We start from the raw sequence: 24,943 nt of genomic DNA on the forward strand, positions 1-24,943 counted from the left end.
TCATTTGTTGGAGTATTTTCGAATGTAATATATAGTATTTTCTGCTTATATTTAGTGTTTAATAAGTCAATATAATTATATTATGTCATGCAAAGTCACCTTAAGCAAATCAAACCAGTACAAATAATTAATTACAAAATTACATATATATTGATATATTACGTATGACACTGAAGGCCTCTGAACATATTTTGTAGGAAGCAGATAGGTCTTCAGAACTGATTTCAGAATCAGCCAATTAAAGTTTTATTACTTAATATTTTTAAACCACACGCCGCATTTACACAGATTTATTTATCTGTTATACACTTTTAATAAGAATTTGTGAATTAGTTAAAGGCGTTGTTCTACTTCAATGCGATGACCCAAAATGTTTCAATACCCTACTTCGTGAGTGGGCCAAAATTTTTTTTAACACTAGAAACCTACAAGTGACACCACCAATACAAAACCAGAAAAATAAAGCAATAGTGATTCGATATATTAACATAAACATAGAAGATAGTAACGAAGAATTAAAACTACAAAGTATATGATTTAACAGGTCACGTCGGCTAGAACACAGAAACCCACTAATCTCTTAAAGATAACACTACACGTTGCAAACTTCATTAAAAATGGGGTAATTTTACGGTGTCAAAGATACATAATGGAGGAGAGGAAAACGTCGCAAATTACTGTAACTCAATGCTTCAATTGCCAGAGATTGGGGCACTTGTCAGCTGCTGGAAAATCCCAACCCCCATATATTGGGCATGGTGGGAAACATCTGGCATCACAATGAAGAAAAGAAAATGCTATTGAAGAATGATGCAATTGTAACGAATCACACAGAGCCAGTTAGAAAGGCTGTTAAACATACAAATAATAAAGCAATATCTTTATTATTACAAATAACACACACATACACAAACACCACCAACAGATAAAAAAATAGATCTTCTCCACTAACACAAACCACAAAAAGCAATACTAATACATACACTGCAGAAGCCAAGATGGACTTGACTACTATAACAAAAGAGAAACGAATATAAATGAAGAATGGGTGAAACGAAACAACAAACAACAAACCTATCATCACGGCTTTTGCAAATAAATTTTATGACTGAAATACAAAAACCTAACATCGACACAAGTTACATAAGTCTTATTCATAACATTAACAACAAAATACATAATACCTATACTCTAGCAAATAATATAGACATTCATTCACTGTTTCTCATGTGAATATCCAAGGTGATTTTGCTTCCAAAACTTATGAAAACGGAGAACAATTTAGTTTGGTGGCTGTCGATATTATGTGTGTAACTCAAACTATTATCACAAATTTATTGTCTTTGAATGTTAGTGGATGAACTACAATTAAGGCAGATAGAAACCATAAAAGAGACCCTAAACTTGCTATAGCTCCAATCTATAAATGTATATTGGCGATCACAAGCACAAACAAAAGCACAAATGAGTGAATAACCATAGAGATAACGATAACAAATAACCTCAAAATTATAGTGACAGGAATCTATTGCCTACCCAGTACAATCAGAAATACAAAATTATTAGACAACTTGGTGAAATACAACAAAAACTACAGTACGATAGAGGATGCTAAATGAAAACGTATAAATTATGGATGTTGAAGGAAAACATCAAATGGATCTCGATAATTACGATTCTTAAACAATCAAAAAAACGAACGCCAACAAACTGGTGTACAAGCACAAATTTTGAATAGATTCTTGATTTATATATAACATCTACTGATTTAAGCTCAATAGGTTTAAAATTTCATGTCGGGCAAGATATATATATAGCGACAATTTTCTTATATGGTGTAATTTCAACTTCGTCTTCCACCGAAACAAACCAATACTCCAGCAAAATTTCGATTACAATAAAGCAGGTTGGCAGCAATATGGAACGATACTGAATGTATTGTTGCCAAATTTAACCACAACATAGATTATTGTCAAATAATAACTGAATAAATCACCAAACTGGTATAACAAAACAACAATTAGAATAAGATCTAAGAAACTGCAGCAGGTGCACAACACATGTAATTAAAATCATGAAAAGTTCAGGTATTTACGAAGGTCAGGGTTAAAATTGGGATTATAGATAACATTTGAACTGGCCTCGTCGCGTGCTTTCTAAAAACATATAGTTTTACTTATTTTTCTCTTATCTCATAAAAGATTATCGAGTGAAAGAATCAACAATATATATGTGTATGTAAATACCAGTATTGTTGTTTTAGCTAAAATTTCACGAATCTCTCTTGAGTTTATAAAATATAGCTAAGGCAACGCGCGGAAAGACAGTATATATTACTGCTTTGCTATAGTTGGTGTAGCATAAATCCGAAAGCTATAACTGTGATTAACGCTTATTAATCAGAAACTTCAGGTATTGAACAGGAATGTTTAGATATTTCAAAAAATTACAATTCATTAAACGTTAGCGAATTAAAATCAGACATTAGTATTTTTACAAAGGCATTATATAACTTCGGCTATAAAACAAACTCATGTGTGATCAGCGAAGAGTTAGCTAGCTCCCCACTAAGTGGATTGTACCGATACCAATGCAAAACTAAATCTCTCATCATGAACCCTCGATGGGATATCAAGGAAGTTCTGGATAAGATATAAGATTCAATAATCCTTGTACGTTTGTATATAAACCATTATTTGTAATAACCGAATAGTTAAATTGGTCGTAAGATTATAACGCTCAAACAGCTGAAAGGGCGAGCGTGTTCGGTGTGATGGGGATTCAGGGGTGTGAAAAGAGCATTTCAAATCTAGCTTTTGTTTCGATCTGGCATGGCTTGTTAGTTATGGCGCTCGACTCGTAATCTGTGTGCCGCGAATTTGAATTCCGTTGAACATACTTTCAGCCATGGAGCGTTATAATATACAATCAATTTCTCTGTTATGCCCACATGTTGGCAACAGGCAGTCTTGGTCTTTAGGCTATCACTTCAGAATTAGAGACAGCTAATTTAGATAACTCTCGAGTAGCCTTACGCGAAATTCGTTAAACAAGGAAATATTCTATCTAATATATAACTTTTCTAGAAGTTTTTCATTAAATACCAAAACTCATCAATTGGACTAGAGCCACAAGACAAAAATATTCTATGAAATGCTATCCATATATACGGAATAATACGTTAAAAGATACAGTTACCTGGGTTTTAAAAACAATTTGTAAGCATATTGGTTTCCAATAAATGCTAACTTTTTAATATTTAAACCACAAAAAACAAAATATAATGTTGTTAGGTAGTAAAAAATAAAAATAGCTTTAAAATCAATGTTTAGATTAATTTGTTCAATTTCATGTATTTGTATCAGCGAATAATCTTATAAATACCTTTGAAAACAATCATACTTAATTTCAAGGACAATAAAAAATTTTTGATTGTAGATATTATGAAATTATATTAGCCCCCCGCTAGTGCAGCGGTATGTCTCCGGATTTACAACGCTAAAATCAGGGGTTCGATTCCCCTCGGTGGGCTGAGCAGATAGCCCGATGTGGCTTTGCTATAAGAAAACATTCATACCTTTAGTCCCTCAGAAATTAAGGTGTTCTCACTTAGTGCAATACAGAGAGCCTAAGATTAAGTTTTAAGGTGTTGATATTCTTGTGAAATGCCGTAAATGTAAACCAAACGTTACCTAGACACGACCTCCTGCTGAGTCCAAGCCAATCTTCCCTTGTCTGCAAATAGGATCAACTAAGGGATTTTGTCTAATATAAATTGAACATTTTAAAGGATATTCCATGTATGTTTTTCGAGTTTGGTATATAAAATGATCTAAAATTAACAAATTACTGGAAAAGCCAAGACATCGAAGATTTTGTTACAGATTGAAATGAGATTACTTTATTGTACACAGTTACTCAGCATCATATACACGTGGTTAATCTTTTTCGATTTCAGTTTTACATTGTCATTCTTTTTAAATGCTCACTCCAGGATCTTCTTTATTTGTGGTCTAACGAAGACACCAGCTTTGACCTTTGCCTCAGACAGCTTAGGAAAAAAGTCTCGAAGGTACTTGAAGGCTGCAGACCCCTTATCAAGAACTGTGACAAATTGTTTCATAAAACCCAATTTTATATGCAATTATGGGAACAACACCTTCTGGAGATGCACTAGTGGCTTACACTTGACATTGTGCCTTTCTACAAAGAACTCGGTCCGTTGTGGCCAGTGATTCCTGTTGTAGTGCGCTGCGGTGTTCCTGCTGTTTCAATGGCAAAGATAATAGGGAAACTTGGTAAAGCTTCCCTGGAGACCCATTAGGAATGCCACCATTTTGAAGTCTCCGATAGCTTCCCAGCCATAATAATTACAGTTCAAGGTTTATAGCAAGTTCTTGACGCTGTTGTGTTCCTCTTTGAGGTGCACCGAGTGAGCCAGGGGAAGAGACGGATACTTATTCTCGTTATGGAGCAGCACAGCTTTCAGGTATCTGGATGAGCTATCAATGAAGAGGCGCCACTCGTTAAAGTTACAGGCAATTCGAATTGCCTCTCACCAACCGAATACATATTTTTGCGCTTGTCTTGATAAATTCGTCACATACATAGAAGAAATCGTCTGGAGAATGCTTGCAACTTCTTGATACCATGTCTGATAAAATCAAATAGGTCAATGTGTTCACTTAAGCAGCTAGAAGTAAACTGAAGTGGTAAGCCCCTGTATATATATTACTATGGAAAGTTCTAGAAAAATCTAAAAGGTTCTTGGAAATTCTCGTAAGTTCTACAGCATTCTGGAAAATTCTTGTAAGTTTGAAAAAAATTCTATCAGCTACTCAGCACTGAAGCTACCTGGAATTTATGGAAAATGGGTAAATTTGAAAATTTCATTACCCAGGTCACAAAAGCAAAGTTGTTTTTTTTAAAAATAGGTCTTTTCCATTTACTTTAGGTATAAGCAATTGGAAAATAACACTTTCTGCCCAGGAACAAGAGAAAGTAAAATGTTGTTACATAGTGTTATCATTACAGAGATAAATAACTTATTCTCAGTTTGCATCTGCAGAAGAAATGTCCACCTATCAAAATCTTCTATCACAATTTTGTATGCGTTCAGTATTACACGTTTAGATATATATAAATATACACATACATAACAAGATATTTAGTTTTGTCATTACATATATATATGTGGATATACAGACACATACATAAGTCATAATTTTGTCAGTGTATATATGCATATACATATGTTTACGTTCCTAACCAACGCTTGGTATTAGCTAATCAAATAGTAACCCAGGCAACATAGTAGCCATTTATCCCCAACTGTGTACTTGTTCGCAGGTAAAATCATTTCATCGTGATAGTTCGTACATTTCACACATGTTGTAAACATGTCTAAAACAAAAGGAAATTTCTCTAATTGAAAACGAAATAATCGTGGGTGTAATTAAAAATGAAAAACCTAGGATAGACGAGCCACCAAACCTTTATGAGAGTGTTAGAGATATACCTGACAACCCACAAGCATCAGACTTCACTTCAAAAAGGTACATTTATGTGGATCAGTGTGTAAGTTAATGCATATATATATTTTAGTGAAAATAAATACATTTTAATGAAGTTAAATAGTATAAAAACTGCGTTAAAAACAACATATCCAAATTTCTTACTAATTTTTTTTTTTGCCACTCAATTCCTTTTAGGAACATAGGGCCGCAATCACTGCGGTTTCTGTAACAGGTGTTTAAGCGAGTAGGTTGTTAGCCCACTGCACCTAGCCGTCCATAATTTAGCAGTGTAAGACTAGAGGGAAGGCAGCTAGTCATCACCACCCACCGCCAACTCTTGGGCTACTCTTTTACCAACGAAAAGTGGGATTGACCGTCACATTATAACGCCCCCACGGCTGGGAGGGGCGAGCATGTTTAGCGCGACTCGGATGCGAACCCGCGACCCTCGGGTTACGAGCGCATGCATCAACGCGCTCGGCCATGCCGGGCCTACTAATTATATTAGTTTGTTATAATATAAAAAAACAAGCCGCAACAGAAGTTTAAACCAAAAATGCTACTCTAACTGAAAATATCCCAGGGTAAAATCTATCATATAATGTGGGATTATAAAATGTACCCAAGGTTTTCGAGGTGACTTCGGAAGTAGGACCTACATTGCGTTTACCAGTCTTAACCTTCATTCGCCAGCCTCACATAAGAAGTAAACAGTAGCAATAGATAAAGAATTAGAAATAGAAATTATGAGAGTGAGATGTAGGTGTTCAGGCCCACAACGTCCCACATCTATATCATCCATCACTACCTGCAGCAGGCCCACAACGTCCCACATCTATATCATCCATCACTACCTGCAAACAGTTGTAGGAAGGTGACTGCTCTCCCAAGTAAAGAATTAATTGAAATGAAAAATAAATAAATGGAAATAATAATAAGGAAATAAGGTACTACCATTTGGGGTTAAGTAAGATGAAAACTTATCACTTGATGTTAGCATTCCAGCCACAATATGGTAAAAGGCATTAATTGACAGCACAGCAAACTAACTATACCAGCATGAAACGTCTCATCCATATGTCTGAAAAAACTAGTATAGCTCCCAGCCACTACCCTTCACCTTACCGTATAAAAAAGCTTGTTTAGAGCATGATGGTCACAATAAATTTGGTAGAATGTTAATATCAAGAGGTACGTTTTTAACTTATTTACCACCAGATGGTAGCACCTTATTTTCTTTTTCTTATTTCTATTTCATTTATTTTTCTTCTTTACTTTGGAAAGCAGTCACCTTTCCACAAATGTCTGCAAGCAGTGAAAAGTGATATAGATGTGGGACGTTGAGGGCTTGAGCACCCACATCTCGCTCTCCCAATTTCTATTTCTATATCTATTGCTACCCTTTTAATTCTTATGTAACACTGATGAATGGAGGTTACGACTGATAGACAGTATATCCCCATCGCAATGGGGGTCCTAATTCCGCAGTGTCCTCCAAAACTCAAGGTACATTTTGTAGTTCCACATTGTAGCTTATACCCTGGGATTTTTTTTCAGTTAACGCAGCGTTTTTCGTTTAATTTGTTTTTGTTTCGGTTTGATTTTCAGTTATAACAAATTAATATACATATATAGTTATTAACATAAAGTTTTGTTTATTAGTAAGATGTAAGATGACCTCAATATATATATTTCATATTACTTTTCATTTTGAATGATACCCAAGAACTACCGTATGTGACAGAAAGACAACCATGTGCTGGCATCGACGATCTCAGCCTAGAAACACTCGAGGGAAGACGGATTGTTGAAATTGCACACTTTATCATCGAAGTGAGGATGTTATCATATCATTCGTTTAGTTGCCCAAAAACAGTGCTCTTTTAATTTATCGCCAACTTCAAGTCGAAAACTTAAAAGTATTTTAGTATTCAAATGTGTGCGTGGTGAAAACTTGACAATTCAAATAGACAATTCGAAAGAAGAAGGACATCACGATGCTAATCTTTTTGCTGTTTGGGGTTTTACTGCCACAGGTACTGGACATTCACAATTGGAAGAAGTGTGTTCTATTATGAATGTACTCTGTTTCAGTTTTAACACTTCTCAGAAGTGTGAAGAAGTTGATAAGGTACATATTTAGCATGTAATAATGTGCATACATTTCATTGAAATTTAATAAAGTTTCAATATATATGTTAAACCATATAAATTATATTTCAATGTTTATAGTTCTTGTTTATATTATTTTGTACATAAGCCAAACAGTGTAGCTTCCATGCTGATTTAAAGAAATTGGTTGCACAATGTGAGTTTATTATTATTATTTTCTGGTTTAGGAATGAGAAGCAGTGCTCCATGAGGAACTTATAACATCAGGTTGTGAAGAAAGACATCTTGTTATAGAAGCTGGTGATGTGGCCATGGATGGAGTTCTATATATTACTGTAACTGTTGATGGAAGATGGAGTAAGAGAAGCTATGAACACAAGTACATATCCAACTCAGAAGTAGCAGTTATTATTAATCAAAGGACAAAAACTATTGTTCTTAGATGTAAGATATACATTTTGTTGTGTATGTACAGCAGTAAGATCAAACATACTTGTTACAGAAACTGAAACGAGTCTTCTAGTGCAATGGAATCTGACATAATTGTAAAATGGTTTTGAAAGTCACAAGAGGTGTATAAGCTATGATATAAGAAAATCATTGGTGATGGTGATTCATCTGTAGATAAAAAAGTTATGGAGTTTGTGTCTTAAGGTAGGAATATAGAAAACATGCAATGTGCTAATCATGCTGTAAGACTACTACTGTTAATGGATATTTGCAGGCATGTGAGACCAGAGTCTTACACCTGGTAGCGCCAGGTGGCAACAGACAAGCAGACAAGTTGCTGGTGACTGGTGCTAGAAGTCTCAGTTTGTTCTGAGAAGAGAGATAATTGTTTGCGACTAAATTTTTTAAGTTGTTTATTTTTAAGAAAACTCTTCTCCTGTATAGATGACTGACGAAACATGCATCACACAAGAAAACCTCAAGTGATGCGCAAATGCAGCCTAGTTCCAGTGAAACTAAAGTTAGTGAAAATAATATGCCTGATTATAAACGTGTAAGTGATGTGTAGCTTGATATCAAAAATTATAAAATAAAGACCTCTTGGATTCTATAGTGATGTGATGAATGGTTTTATTAATGGTGGTAGCAGTAATGACTTGTCACTAGGTGTTCTTTGTTTAACATTATCAAATGAGAGTATGAAACCATCGAAACTGAAACGCCACTTGAATACCTGACATCCAGAATACTCAAGTAAGCCAATAGATTTTTTTTCATAAATAAGAAAAAATGAAATATGTTTTTCCAAAGAAATAACTTCACACACTTTTTCAACGAGATCTTTTAATGAAGTCTTGGTTGTGACCTCATGTGAAATATCAAAACTAATAGCTGAGACACGTTATCTACAGGTTATTTACTCTCCCTACCTAATAATATAGTGAAGCGTAGAATTGTGGATATGGCAAAACATATTGAAAAAACTTTAAATTGTCGAGGTCGCTGTAGTCAGGTTTTTTCATTACAAGTGGAATGAAAGCACAGACCTAGCAGATAATTCTAATTTAATGTGCTTTGTAAGATATGATTTAAGGACACAATTCATGAAGATTTATTGTTTTGTAAACCACTTCCAACAATAACAACAGCTGAAGGAATTTTTATTTAATCATTAATTTTATAATTCATAGTGATGTTCAATGAAAAAATGTGTTGGATTGAGTACCGATGGTGTTCACTTAATGACAGGTTCCCAAACAGGGGTTTTCCAGAGAATCCGAGGAGTTGCACAATATTATGAATGGATGCATTGTAGCATTTACAGTGAGGTATTAGCTGTGAAGGAAATACCCTTACTTTTGAATTCAACTATGCAAGAATATGTCACATTCATAAACTATATAAAATATAGTTAATTGAATTCCAGAATTTTTAAATTTGTGTAAAGAATTAGAAAGTGAACATGAGCATCTCTTATTACACTGTAGAGTTCACTGATTATCAAAAGAAAATGTCTTAAAAAGACTAATAGAAATGAAAGATGAAGTTATCTTGTTTTTGGAGCAACATCCTCCATCAGCAGAGGATGCAATTATTATATTTAGAGACAGGTTTTGTACTTTCCATTGGTCAATTAAGGTGGTCTATTTATGTGCCATTTTTGGCTTTTTAAGTGTATTAAGTTTAAATTTACAAGATTCTAACATAAATATTGTTGAAGTCCAGGAAAGACATCATCCTTCTCATTAGGTAAGTTATTTCTTTAAAAACAGCATTAATAAATATACCGCTAATGTAAAGATCAAATAACAATGATATATAATTTTTGTTATTTCTTTTTACTCAGAAGTACTATAAAACACCTGTATGTTTTATAATCGATCATGTATTGATAGAACTATTGCTTCCAGCTTGATGCTAAGGCTTAGCCATGTCTTAGCTGGTTATCTTATCAGGTATTTGAGGAGGCCGGGCCTCATGAAAAATTACAAAACTAAACCGGTCCGTGGTTGTAAGTTTGGGAAAAGCAACTCAAACAAATATAATAAAGCGACATCTATGAATTATATTTAGCATTAACAAAAAGTAACAACTTCTATAAATTATATTTAGCAGTGGTATGTATATATTTATACCACTGTGTAAAAGATATATATATATATGTATCTATTATACAGCTTTTGGTATATAAATTTGCGTAAAATAACACATATGAATGTAGTCTATATCATATATAGCAAATAGAAGAAACCTTTTTTACCTAAATATTGAATTAAAAGAATAAAATAACATTTAACACCCGCTTCCACCAAGGACTTACCAAAGTTGGCTGTGTTTACATACATGTAGCCTCGGTAGAAGCGCTACATATAATTGTCATCTATAAAATAACAATCTCTTTAATATATGTACTTGTTATTTTTTAAAATATTTATTACCGAATAATTACACTCTTAATCTTGCTCTAAAAAACAAAATGGAAACTTTCAACCATTGAAAGGTGAAAATATTTTTAAAACGTACATTCGAAATGAGATATAGAACACGAGCTCTATAGAGGTAAATAAAAATATATGTACACTGAAGTGTTATCGACGTTTTCACTCCTCTGACTCAAGAAAGATGCTGACAGTTGCGTTTTTTGTGATTTAGTAAATTTAACTAAATGATTTTTTCATGCATTATACATTTGAATAAGTTTCGTTTCTTTAAAATCGCTTATGTAATCTACTGGAATCTTCGTGGGCGACAAATGTGTTACATGTACTGAATTGAGTTATTGTTTTAGTGATATTTTAGGCACAAAATGATTCAGTTATACAGCATATTGTGAAACTAAAACATTGATAACTGTAGAAATTAAATACTTGTTTTTATATAAAACGCCTCCTTTCTCTTTTATTCAGCGTCTAAAAGTTTATGTTAAGTGTTATTACGTGAATCAGTTTCTCTAAATTTTAAAGTATGGGTTTAATATTACAAGTTATATTTGGAATACGCCCTATCTGACCTTTTCATGTACTACTCTTCTCACATAAAATCTCGCCTTTACTTTCATAGACTCGTCACTATTTTCCTCCCTAAACATTGACGAAAATGGCCCCATGTGCTCTTCAATCGTGCAAAAACAAAATCACATCTTTAGCGTTAATCGGTAAGTGTTAGAAATACAAATTTTTATTGCCAGTATTTTATTTTTTGTTTCAATTGGCGTGGGTTCGTAATTTTAAAAGTATAAACAAAAAAATTGTTGGTACTCGAGTCTGAAACGTTAGAGAATCACTGTTCTAGTTCATTTCAAAACGTATAATACACTGGTAGAAAACAATATATTTATATAAAAAATACTTTTTTTCTTCTCAACAACCTTCACAACTGAGGTAAAGATAAAAAAAATAAAAGACTGTCTTCTACACCCTAGTGAAGTTTTGTACACACGCTATCGTTTGGATAAGCAGCTTGATCAAGGAATCGTTGAAACATGATGAAGACTTCGTCTGGAAACAGTCTACAAAGGAGATGGGAAATATTTATTTGATACACTAGCTTTGTAATAAAGTAAAGTATAATGCGTGAACACTTTCTATTTGGCCACAATAAATGCTCCAGCTCAAATTCATTTATTTGTTTTTAAATCAAGGGTGACTTAGCGCAAAGCTACACACTATACTCTCTGTGTTTTGTTCACCAAGAATATTTAAAACCCCGGATTATTGCGCTGCCAATCGTAGCCTTATCACTAACTTAAATAAAGGGGAAGAACCGTGACATTAGTATATTAGATGGTAGCTTAAGTATGTTAAATATTGTATCTCAAAAAACGTTAAAAAATAGTTCACATTGAATTAAGCGACGTGACTATGAAATAAGGGAGATATTAGAGGATTAGTTAGATTCTAAATAAGTTTACTTATTATATATATAAGGTTATAAATAACATGTTTTTTATAATTTGAACATACACCATATACGTAGATGTATTATTAAAGTCACATTGTATCTGAGAAATAATTACGGATAAATAAGTTATTGTGATATCCAATGCACATATGAAATAATGAAACGCGTATTAATTCTAAAATAGCATTATTTCAACATAAAGTTTACAGTCGTGTAACCAGAAACATCTCTAACTGTTAACAAAATCCTGAACATTTATTTGTGAGGTATGTGTTTTATAAATATTTCATATGATTTATATGTATAGTTTCTTGATTTTTACAAAAATGTTGCTGTTTCCATAAAACAAGCCCTCCGCTAGTACAGCGTTAAGTCTACAGATTTACAACGCTAAAATCAGGGGTTCGATTCTCCTCGGTGGGCTCAGCAGATGGTCCAGTGTGGCTTTACTATAATAAAACACACACATAAATACTTAAAACAATATAAAACAAGGATTTGTTTGTTTGTTTTGGAATTTCGCACAAGCCTAAAACAAGGACAATACAAGCAGTCTGAAAACACGTGAACATTATCGAGCGAGAATTCTGGCCCGGCATGGCCAAGCGTGTTAGGGCGTGCGACTCGTAATCTGAGGGTCGATGGTTCGCATACCCGTCGCGCCAAACATGCTCGCCCTCCCAGCCGTGGGGGCGTTATAATGTTACGGTCAATCCCACTATTCGTTGGTAAAAGAGTAGCCCAAGAGTTGGCGGTGGGTGGTGATGACTAGCTGCCTTCCCTCTAGTCTTACACTGCTAAATTAGGGACAGCTAGCACAGATAGCCCTCGAGTAGCTTTGTGCGAAATTCACAAACAAACAAAAGCGAGAATTCTAATTTTTTTATTCAAAAGTATTTTGTCACTCTACCTTTTCATTTGAATTACATGGAAATATTTACTAAATTACAATTGTAGTGCCTTAAGAAATCGAATAATAAATTCAAGGTAAAATTTACTAAACAGAAAGAAATTTACTGAAACTTAGTGTGCAGGTATTAAACTCACATGTATGGAACTTAAACTAAGTGAAACATTGTTATTATTATTTTTAAGTTTAAATAAACGGGTTTGCCAACTTATTAAATAGTAAATATACAACGGAGAAATCCTGATCGGATTAATGATTTTTTTTTTTCCTTAAAGAAACAGGATTTATATTTATTAGAGGAAAATATTATCCCGTTTCGGCCTGGGTGTGTCGTTGGAACTAATTACTGTGTAGGAACTGGAAAATACTAGATTCAAGTTAGGAAATCCCCTGTATCAGTTCACAATTATTTATAGATGATATCTTGTAGCTGGGGGCAATACTTTTAAAACAAAAAAGTACTATAGAATCAGTCCTAACTGCATGGTATAAAAACTGATGTAAATCTGATTTCATTGTGGGTAACTTGAACAAACTAAAGTAAACTGTGCAGGTTTTGTCTTACCTTCTTAAACCTAAATTGCCCCCAAATTTTATCTTATTACTTAAACAATGCTATTTAGTTTCAAAGGGTAGGTTTTATCTTATACATCAAATTTGACAAAGAAAAAAATAATTCAGAGATAGAAAAAATCGATAATATCATGATAATTTTTATTTAATATTCAAGAAGATAAATTAATCGCAAAGACGTTAGATTTATAAGGTTTGGTTTGAACTTCGCGCATCATCACCCATCGCCAACTCTTGTGCTACTCTTTTACCAACGAATAGTGGGATTGACCGTTACATTATAACGCCCCCACGGCTGAAATGGCGAGCATGTTTGGCGCGACGGGGATGCAAACCCGCGACCCTCGGATTACGAATCGCACGCCTTAACACGCAGCAGTGTAAGACAAGAGGGAAAGCAACTAGTTATCACCACCCACCGTCACCTCTTGGGTTACTCTTTTACCAAGAAGTAGTGGGATTGACCGTCATATTATAACGCTCCCATGGCTGAAAGGGCGAGCATCTTTGGTGTGACAGGGAATCGAACTCGTGACCCTCGGATTGCGAGTCCAATGCCTTAACTACCTGGCCATGCCGGGCCGATTTATAAGGAATGGCAAATAAAGGAAACATCAGTGATTAATTTTGTGGTGCTTGATTTCAAAGTAGTAACAAAATAACTGTTTAACTTCTAATGACAAATGACTTGACATGATTTAGACATGTTACTTGTTCACCATGGTTCTTCGTTAAGAAATGAAGCTCATTAGAGAAAAACTAATAGTTGTTTAAGTTTAGTGTTGTCAAGATAATATAATTTTTTACAAGTTTGTTTATACGTCATGAACGAATGACGATTATAAACCACATATATCAAGATTGTGTGAGAAACTTAAACTTCAGTATAAATGAAGCTCTTCAGGGTGATACTGCTAAAATTACACGTTGCAACACATAGAATAATTACTCATAAAATATGTTTTATCATTATACAAAAAGTAGTCTTTGGAACAAGAAAGAATGAAGCTAGATAGAAGTTGTTATGTCTGTCACAACAAGTGACTATTTTCCTCTTAGTGAGTGGCACCACTCCTTTCCTTTTGCTACTTGTTACTGATAATAATTTATGCAAAATAATACTTCTTACACATTGCCCAACATCAGGAGAAAATTATCATATATATTGCACTAAATCGCTATTATAAGGCAATTTTCTTCTGTCAAAACGTTTCCAATAAATCTTTAAGTCTGAAAGCTTACAACGTTATAAACCTTGTTTCCATACCCGAGGTACACAGCACAAACAGTTCATTGTGCAGCTTTGCGGTTAAATGCAAACAAGCAAACCAAATAATTCGTGTTCGAGGAATCCAAATTTTACTTACAAATCAAAATATCTCACCTAAAAATGGGAATTAAATAGCCAAGCCATGAAGGGACAACAGCCATTCGTTGATTGGTTAGTACAGCATGGACAGCATCTTTCGCCACTTTCTTCGGATGCAGGATTGGCAAAATCTCGGGAAACCTGTTAAAAACATGTTTAGTTTCGTTAGATTGTACAAAGTGACAAGTCGATTAAAAAGACTGGCTTACTGTTCAAATGTAACGTTTTGTTGATAAATTTGACCAGAAAGGGCTTATTGTACCTGCACATCTAGGTTACATGTTATTATGCAGAATTTCTCAAGCTAATTAGCTTGATACACGGTAGTGGAAAAGGTGTCATTATGATTTTAAATAATATATGTGTATGTGTGTTCTTCAGGAAAATAATGCTCTTGTTAACGTACTTACTAATTTATTTACTAATATATTAACTAATATAATTGAATTTCGAAATTCATAGATAAAGTTAACCAAAAAGCCTTTAAATTTTCTGTTGAGAGATAATCAGTGTACTTTGCTTATGATTACAAATATTTTCTGCAAGTAATATAATTGAAATTTTAATGCATAATGCCTTGTCATAGATACCTAAAAAAAAGGCAAAGAAAGCATAACTTCATGAGACTATGTGAATAAAAACATTTAAATAAACATGCATACGAGCGATGAAGTCGTCGTATTTCTAATTTGGGAAAAGTCGTAAGGGCAGAATCTCAAGTGAAATCAAAACAAATTCAGAAAATATATTATTATCTAAAGAATTTTTTAATTGAAATTACTAATAACACTGTAGAAAATATGTGTCCCAACGTCGATGATAATTCATGTTACAGGTTGCTCAAAAGGTCAAATGTCATTGTTACCATCCATAGTGTGTAGTAAGGACTTCGAATATTGTGTTTCTAAAATAAAGAGAACTTTGTAAGGTGAAAAGAATGTGTTACAAATGTTTTCATTATTACACATCTTTACATTTAAAACGGACTGAAAATCTTCTCCTTGTTTTTAAAAGTTAGATGTTTTTTTGGAAGGACTCGTGCATGACGTTTACAGAGAGTTTTGGAAAATGAACAAAATAACAGTGTAATCAATGTATCGTTCATCTTACATAGCATTTTATGAGCTAAAACTAAGGTGAGGAATATACTTCCTAATTTGGAGCGCACTCCACCTCACCGTATTAAATTAAATAATTAAAAAACCTCAACGATTAGGAGCACCATCTTCAATGTGTAAATTTAAATTGTAATTAGCATTACTGCACAAATTGTTTACTACGTGTTGTTTTCCAGTTTGTGAGAAGCAGTTTTTCAAAATTTAATTAAACACAATTATAGCTAAAGCTATTGAACATAACATTCATGTTCGTTTTCTCTCTTTTGTAATAAGAGAATAATTTCAGTTAAGTCCATTTTCAAAATTTGAATGTAAAAGTTTACAGTAAAGTGAGTAATTTAGTGTTTATACATGTTTATATGTGTATTTGGTCTTAGCAACCATTGTGAAAAAGTTAAACTTTCGCAGGTTAATTTCTCAGTAAACGTAAAAGCTGATGGTATGTTATATGTTGAAACTTAACAGAAGTAACATATGTTCAAGTGATACATCCCAACATTAGATGGAATTCTACGTAGTTTCAAAACATAAATCTTTCATATAACCAGGTATGGGCAAGTTCTGTGTATAGAGCTTTGGTGTATATTGTGGATTACAATAGTTTCCGAACACAGATCCTTGGTGTCTGGTTAATGAGTATGTGCTGTGTAAAAAGCTTTGGTTAAAATATATTGTGACCTACAATAGCTTCAAAACATTATGTGATAATTGGTATAATCTATTTTAGGGATAAATACTGTGTGAGAAGCCTTTGTGCATATGTATTGTGGCGTACAATAACTTCAGAATATGGACCCTTCTCATAACGTGGCTCAGAGGGCAAGTTCTTAATAAAAAGGTTTTGTGGCGTACATATAGACATGCACAAAACATGATTCTTGTTATAAACTGGCTTAGACGTAGGTCCCATGTAAGTGTGTGTTTTTCTTATAGCAAAGCCACATCGTGATATCTGTTATGTCCACCGAGGAGAATAGAATCCTCTACTTTAAAAGTGTAAATCCGAAGACTTATCGCTGTCCTAGCTGGGAACATCCCATGAATATATATTGTTGACTGATATAGCTTCAAACATTAGATCCTTTTTATAATCTGGTTTAGGCCCAAGTTATGTGTCAGAAAGGCTGGTAGGTTACAATAGATTTAGAACATAGATCCTCGACCCAGTCAGGTTTAGAAAGTTCTGCAAGTATATCATCGGATTGAAGGTCAAATGATGGTTATGACCTATTAGAACTGAAAAATACTTCAAATAAGTATACGTTTATTACTAGGCTTAAAAGCTAATTCATCTTTTAAACGTTCGAAAACTATAATGATTTCTTGTGCGATAAATTCTTTGAAATGATTCAACAAACTGATATTTCATTTCGACTTTGCACGTTACTAAGGAAACCAAATTGTTAGAGTATAATAAGAAGAGGTGTTTTGTTTGTTTGTTTAGAACTAAGCACAAAGCTACATTATGGACTATCTGTGCTCTGCCCAACCACGAGTATCGAAACTCGATTTTTAGTGTGTAAGTCCGCAGACTGTGCCACTAGGGGGCTAAGAGGTGTAACAGAGAACACTTTACCTTACCTGTAGTTCAAATAGAATATCTGAAACGGTATAAAACAGTTAATATAGTGTAATACCCTTCATTGAATTTCATTGACGGTATAATAAAAAATGCGATAAATGCACCAAACATGTTCACCCTTTCAGCAGTGGGAGCGTTGTAATGGTACAATCAATCCCACTATTCATTGGTAAAAGAGTAGCCCAAGAATTGGTGGTGGGTGGTGATGACTAGTTGCTTTCTCTCTCGTCGTACACTGCAAAATTAGGGACGGCTAGTGCAGTTAGCCTCTGTGTAGCTTTGCGCGAAATTCAAAAACAATGAAAAAAAACTCATGAAATTTGGTGAGTTTATGAAACTACCAGAACTCCTAGGACCAAATCTTCTTGAGATATGAGGAAACTGTTATAATTATTTGTATAAAAGTATACCCTTATATAAGGGATAACGTTCTGGTTGTTGTTTTACAAGAACATTGTGGCATGCTTTCGTGAAACTCGGTTGAAATAAAAGTTGAAAGTAAGAGAACATGGTGCCATCTAGTGTTACTATGCGAGAACACATACAAAACATAATATTGCAACATGTTATTTACATCTGAAGAACTTTTGTTTACATTAACATAAGAAATGTCATACTAAGAAACAGTTGACACGTGTGCCTGTAAATATTAAAACATGGTTAACATATCAAAAACGTTTTGTCTCAGTTTTATCATATTATAAAAGAATACGGAAACATAAAACTTATTAAGGGCTTAAAATTAGTTTCTTTCAGCGCCAGCTGCAAGATGAAATAGCTACGATGAACTCATAGCAAGGATCAAATATCTAACTTTAGCGTTAATAAAGTGTTACTATAAAGTATGAGAGCTTTATTACGATGAGCTATAGCTGTAAGAATCTCTTTTAACACTTTGCTGCAATCTGTTTGTGAACTTTAGTGACTCACAAACTTACGTACCTTATATCTGTTACTAGAGTGACCACTACGATACCAGTCAGTGGATAAATAACTTGAAAATTTATGAACAAAATTGAAATAAACATGAAATACAAGCTGTTTTATAACTTTTACGTTTGTATTTAACAAACGTAAAGCCTTATTTCAGTGAAGTGGCTGTTATATATAATTAACTCATCGAAGAATTTCCCACATAAACTGTTTATCTTTTCAGAGAGATCAGGAGCTTTAAGCTAGTTTTAAGGTTCATAGGCTTACTTTTTTTTTGGCATGTTCTGAATAAATCTAAGGGTTTTCCCTCCAACGTTTTGAATATCAATTTTAATTACATTATAAAAACATGAACGTATGAACTACAGCAAATGTAGCAGCGTGGAGGCCAATGACGAAAGAGAATTTCGTGATTGTATAATATTTTCTATTATTCGAATATCCTTAAATATAAGCTTTATTTTACAGTAGTGATCTGGATATAAAAACAAACTTGATTATTTTTATTCTATGAAATTGGAATATAATTATCAATTAAACAAAATGTTGATCTTCATTAAACCACATAAATGACAGCGTTTTTGTTTCCTTAAGTACTGTTAAAGAAAGCAAATATTCTGAAAGGGAAATATTGCTAAATACCATTGATATTCACTATAGCTAGGAGTGAATCACATAAAACTATCTTATGATTTATAAATACTTTGCATGAAGAACTGGCTCCAGCTTTCCTGGGAGGGAGCATAATACATGTAATGTACCAAAGCTACAAATGGGTCTTTGTTCATCTCTATCCACTCACCCCACTAGCGACAGCCCTAGTAGAGGCGCGAGAAACTAGTTTAGTTTAATTGTTTGGAATTAAGCACAAAGTTGCACAATGGGCTATCTGTGCTCTGCTCACCTCAGGTATCAAAACTCGGATTTTAGCGTCGTAGGTCCCCAGACATGCCACTGGGAGGTGACTAGTTTAAAAATTAAATCATTACACAACTGAGTAAGTAAATTTAAGAACTTCCTAGTTTACAAACAATTTTAAATTGTTGTAATTTCTTTCTGTAAGAGCTATTGTTAGTTATTGCAATGCATCGCAAAAGTCTACAACATGAATAAAATTTTAAGTATTAAATCCTTCAGAACAACATGAATACTTTGTATAATATAAAACATGTTGGAACAGAAAAAAGATCCAACTCGGCCAAATGGTTACGACGTTTGACTCGCCATTTGAGAGTCACGGGTCTGAATCCTTCTTCAACCAAACATGCCTGCCATCTCAGCTATGGGGGCGTTAAAACTGAAGGTCAATCCCAATATTCATTGGTAAAAGAGTAATCAAATAGTTGGCGGTGGGTGTTCATGACTAGTTGCTTTCCATCTACTCTCTCACTGCTAAATTAGAAATGGCTAGCCCAGATAGCCCTCGAGTAGCTTTGCGCGAAACTCAAATGAAATCACATAAAAACAGTAAGTGAAGCCAGAGAGACACCTGGTGTAAGGATGGTGTACAAAGCCTGTATTGACGATGGTGGGACAGATAGATGTGAAGTGTATGATGTCACCTTTACCGACGAAATGGAGCTCTTCTTCGAGTGCTTTCATCATCCCAATCACAGCATGTTTAGAAGCACTACAAGGAATAAATTAATACCATTGAAACTAAAATAAAACACTATATATATATATATATATATCACATTTAACAGTAGCATAAAAAATAAATGAAAAATTTCAAGGTATTACTTCAATTCTATTCCTACTAGAGTTTTATTGTTGTTGTTATTTTTCTCGGGGAATTACCGTTTAGGTGTCAAGGACTCAACCGGTTGAACAAGGTTTGGAATATGCAATATTAAAATTATGCTTCTGACTTTCCTTAGAAATTCCAATCGAAATTTTAATCGTATCGTTCTCTTAAACCATTCTTTGTGTGTCCTTCATACTAAATCGTCAGCTATAGATGTGGCTTGTTTTTGATCAGAAGGTAACAATAGTAACATCAGAATTCTCTGCTGCAGCACCCAGCAATGCTTCTATTTCTATCATTACACTATGTAACAAAATTTGTATTTTTTCTTGTTCCTGGGCAGAAAGTGTTATTTCTCAATGGTTTATGCCTAAAGTAAATAAAAAAGACTTATTTTTTTCTTTAAACTTTGCTTTTGTTACCTGGGAGCGTATAACGAAAACATGTTGGGAGATTATATTTGGGGGATGATTCGTGAAAGTGATTTACATTACAGTCGTAAATCTTGATTCATATGTTGTTTTATTCAGACCTTATTAAATGAAAATGTGCAAATTTGCCCGTTTCTACATAGAAAGCAGGTTAATTTCTAAATTTCATTATCCAGGTCACAAAAGCAGAGTTTGAAGGGAATAATGACTATTTTCTGTACTTTTACAACGCAAGCAATTAAGAAATAACACATACTATCCAGGAACACAATTTGTGTTACATAGTGTTATAGAACACGCCACTTTTTCTTTGTTTATAAAAACATTAGGCAGTGTAACAATTCCAAATATTTATTGTGGTGACACATGCCTCCACCTTCTCTGCAAGTATATTAGTCGTCACAGCTTGTTTTTTAGCAATTCATAAAATCAAACGTCTTGTTCTCTTAAATGTGTTTAAGAGAAATGGCATCCACTCGAAGAACAAAGTATTTGTCCTCTAGGTCTTAAATATCAACTTCAACTAAGTCGTAAAAACATGAACTTGTAAACTAAAGGAGCTTCTGCAGAGTAGGGGCCAATGACGATAGAAAAGTTTATCATTATATCTTAGTTTGTAAGTTTGCACTATTTGTTTTTAAAAGGTAGAATAAAAATGAAAATCGTTATTAAATATTGCATAAGGTTTACATTATCTCATATTGAGGTTTTTATAGGTTTTTTCTAATCTCTGTTAGGGAACTGAATTACGTATTTGATTTATATGAAAAAGTAACTGCTCTGTGGCATGGAAAATAAACCAGCGATAACAACGTTTCAAAATGATCTAGCACACACACACACACACAAACCTTCAGTTTTCACATACACTGTGGAATAGGACACTGAAACTATTGACAAGTAAATACGTAAAACGTGTTTGTTTTTATCCCCTTTTAGTCTTATTTTGTTGTTGTTGTCTGTTAATTAGTTTCTGAAAATATCAACTCTCATTAAAATACCTGTAATCTGTCGTATATGGTCCGCCAAGAATACCACACACAGAACTCATTGCTGCCACGTGACCTCTTCCTAGTTCAATCATTCGGGGTAAGAACTGCCTCAGCGTCTGTCGGATGAAAATTACAAGTTAGAAGTTGAAGTTTTAAACAGCTGTAACGTAACACCAAGTTCATTATTTGTGTCGCTTTTCTAGTATTCTTAATTTAACAGCTGTAATGTAACACCAAGTTCATTATTTGTGTCGCTTCTCTAGCACTCTTAATTTAACAGCTGTAATGTAACACCAAGTTCATTATTTGTGTCGCTTTTCTAGTATTCTTAATTTAACAGCTGTAACGTAACACCAAGTTCATTATTTGTGTCGCTTTTCTAGTATTCTTAATTTAACAGCTGTAACGTAACACCAAGTTCATTATTTGTGTCGCTTTTCTAGTATTCTTAATATAACATCTGTAATGTAACACCAAAATCATTATTTGTGTCGCTTTTCTAGTATTCTTAATTTAACAGCTGTAATGTAACACCAAGTTCATTATTTGTGTCGCTTTTCTAGTATTCTTAATTTAACAGCTGTAATGTAACACCAAGTTCATTATTTGTGTCGCTTTTCTAGTATTCTTAATTTAACAGCTGTAATGTAACACCAAGTTCATTATTTGTGTCGCTTTTCTAGTATTCTTAATTTAACAGCTGTAATGTAACACCAAGTTCATTATTTGTGTCGCTTTTCTAGTATTCTTAATTTAACAGCTGTAACGTAACACCAAGTTCATTATTTGTGTCGCTTTTCTAGTATTCTTAATATAACATCTGTAATGTAACACCAAAATCATTATTTGTGTCGCTTTTCTAGTATTCTTAATTTAACAGCTGTAATGTAACACCAAGTTCATTATTTGTGTCTCTTTTCTAGTATTCTTAATTTAACAGCTGTAATGTAACACCAAAATCATTATTTGTGTCGCTTTTCTAGTATTCTTAATTTAACAGCTGTAACGTAACACCAAGTTCATTATTTGTGTCGCTTTTCTAGTATTCTTAATTTAACAGCTGTAACGTAACACCAAGTTCATTATTTGTGTCGCTTTTCTAGTATTCTTAATTTAACAGCTGTAACGTAACACCAAAATCATTATTTGTGTCGCTTTTCTAGTATTCTTAATTTACAGAAATTTCTTCGTCATAGATTTAGTGTTTTATCCAAATGTTTATTTTATTAGATAATAATAACATAGCAGAAAATGTTTACAATACGTTCACAAAAAAAAAAAAATGAAACCATTAACTGAACTATCGTATATAAAAAAACACAATTTCGATAATAAACTAAAATACAATATCTGCTGTTTGATCCAACTGTAATGAAACAGTGACGGTATCGTTTTGTGATAAAAACAAATGAGCATTTAAACTTTAATAAGCTGGTATAAAACTGGAGCTATGCCCGAAAATATTATTTTAGTGTATCTTGAAGTTAAAATAGTTAGATAAATATACATAAATTTTGGCTTAAGAATAATTACGAGGTAAGCTAGAAGACAAATATAAAAAGACTAAAAAAAACATATCTTAGTTAATCAAAAATCTCAAACTTTCCACTTCCATTCAACTTAATAAAACATCAGTGATGTCGAGAAAACCCAGTTGTAGAGAAAAATATATATGTAGAAACGGTTCGTTTGGGTTGAGAAATGTTTTTTACGTGCTTTGTGAACCTGACGGTGACCGAAGAAGGTCGAAACGTTGTTCGCTCCTCTACGTAAAAAAAAAAAAAATTCTCACCCAAAAAGAGTCCTTTTTACATATATAGTAATAAAACATATGTAGAAATATTTATTTTGGTTCTTGAAATTAAGCAAGAAGCTACACAATGTGTTATCTTTGCTCTGCTCACCAGGGGTATCGAAACCCGGATTCTAGCGGGGAAGTCCGCAGACATACCGATGTTCCACGGGGACACTGTTGAACGACATAATTTAAAAATAACATAAAAAATATTGACTTTTATCTCAATAACGATAGGTGAGTAAATGTGTTAAAACTAAGTTCTACATATACACAATATTTAATATTACATAGATTAGAGCATATCTTTACAACGATATTCTACCATTTGATTTAAGTTAGATACAATTGAGTATATAGGTTTAAATAAGTTTAACATTTCCATTATCTCCTAGTGTACATGAACCACTGCCAAGCAAACAGTGAAGCAATTAGTACTTTTTTACTACCATGTGACCTAAATTAAATATAGTTACGTACATGGATCTAAAAACTACAATTTTCCACTGATCCTAATCTAAGTAATATGTAGGCGATTAAATCTGTGTAACAAAATGTCAAGTAAAGAAAAGGGAACCGCTAAAAACCGGGTTTCGTTACCCGTGGTGGACACAGCAGAGACAGCATAGTGTGTAGCTTTGTGCTTAATTCTAAAGAAACAACAAAAGGGATTTTAGTGTTTTTATATTTAGGTGATAAATAGTCGAGTACGTGAACTTAAGTACTAAGTGTTTCTGTTATTTCATTTTAAGTCAAGTAAACAAATAACACAAACTCGAAACTTTGAATTGGAACTGAGATTCTCTCTTTTAAGTAGTTTAGTGAAATAAATACATTAAAAAAACTTCTAAACTTCATGCACCAGTGTATCTATTTATGACAAATATTCGCAATTATAAAGTAGAAACATCAGGATCAATTTAAGATAATCTATGTTAACTTTCGTAAAACTTTCAGTTGCATGTCAGCGGAATTCTCTTAAACGTAAGTAATAAAAAGTTTCAATTTACTATATTATTAAGGAACATACGAAAAAATTCATGCTAAATCTGCCAAGTTTTTAGAGAAAGAACAACAATTCGACTAATTTGTTTTCATCATTTAATTGTCTTTGCACGAGTTTGAAATCTTCCCAACTTTCTTCGCAACAAACTCTTGACTTGCTTCAATCTACATAAGTATTTCAGAAAGCACAGATATTATTCAGCGTTGAATAGAAAATAGAGACTTGCTTATTGTGAACTATTTAGATAGTTTCTTATTACCCAGAAGTGAGCGAGGGTATTAACGGAAAAAGTTCTCTGAATTTCCGCTGGTTCTAATTCGTTGAATGGTTTCAGGTTTACGATACCGGCGTTGTTGAATAAAATACTGACGTCACCAACTTCCTGCTGAACACGAGCCGTTACCGACTGCACCTGGTGTAAATCTGATACGTCACACTTGTAAGCTCGAGCTACTCCTCCAAGCTTTCTGACCTGATCGGCCACATTCTGAATCTCATTCTGTGAGTTA

General features: G+C 33.4%; 1 protein-coding gene across 3 annotated transcripts in view; it reads right to left on the minus strand.

The window, feature by feature from the left end:
* Positions 1-9,431: 9,431 nt before the first annotated feature.
* The window catches only part of LOC143223415 (17-beta-hydroxysteroid dehydrogenase 13-like), an 86,185-nt gene continuing 70,673 nt past the window's right edge, over positions 9,432-24,943 (minus strand). For 2 of the 3 annotated variants that reach the window (XM_076451363.1, XM_076451362.1), the window contains exons 2-6: positions 24,694-24,933; positions 21,643-21,749; positions 19,953-20,093; positions 14,846-14,971; positions 9,432-11,586 (exon numbers count right to left, since the gene is read on the minus strand). In XM_076451363.1, coding sequence (XP_076307478.1) covers positions 11,496-11,586; positions 14,846-14,971; positions 19,953-20,093; positions 21,643-21,749; positions 24,694-24,933 — 705 coding nt within the window. In that variant the 3' untranslated portion in view covers positions 9,432-11,495. The remainder of the gene's footprint in view (positions 11,587-14,845; positions 14,972-19,952; positions 20,094-21,642; positions 21,750-24,693; positions 24,934-24,943) is intronic. The other variant, XM_076451361.1, reaches the window with a different exon arrangement.

The sequence above is a fragment of the Tachypleus tridentatus genome, chromosome 8 (genome assembly GCF_004210375.1).
Source record: "Tachypleus tridentatus isolate NWPU-2018 chromosome 8, ASM421037v1, whole genome shotgun sequence".
In the NCBI taxonomy this organism is placed as follows: Eukaryota; Metazoa; Arthropoda; class Merostomata; order Xiphosura; family Limulidae; genus Tachypleus; species Tachypleus tridentatus.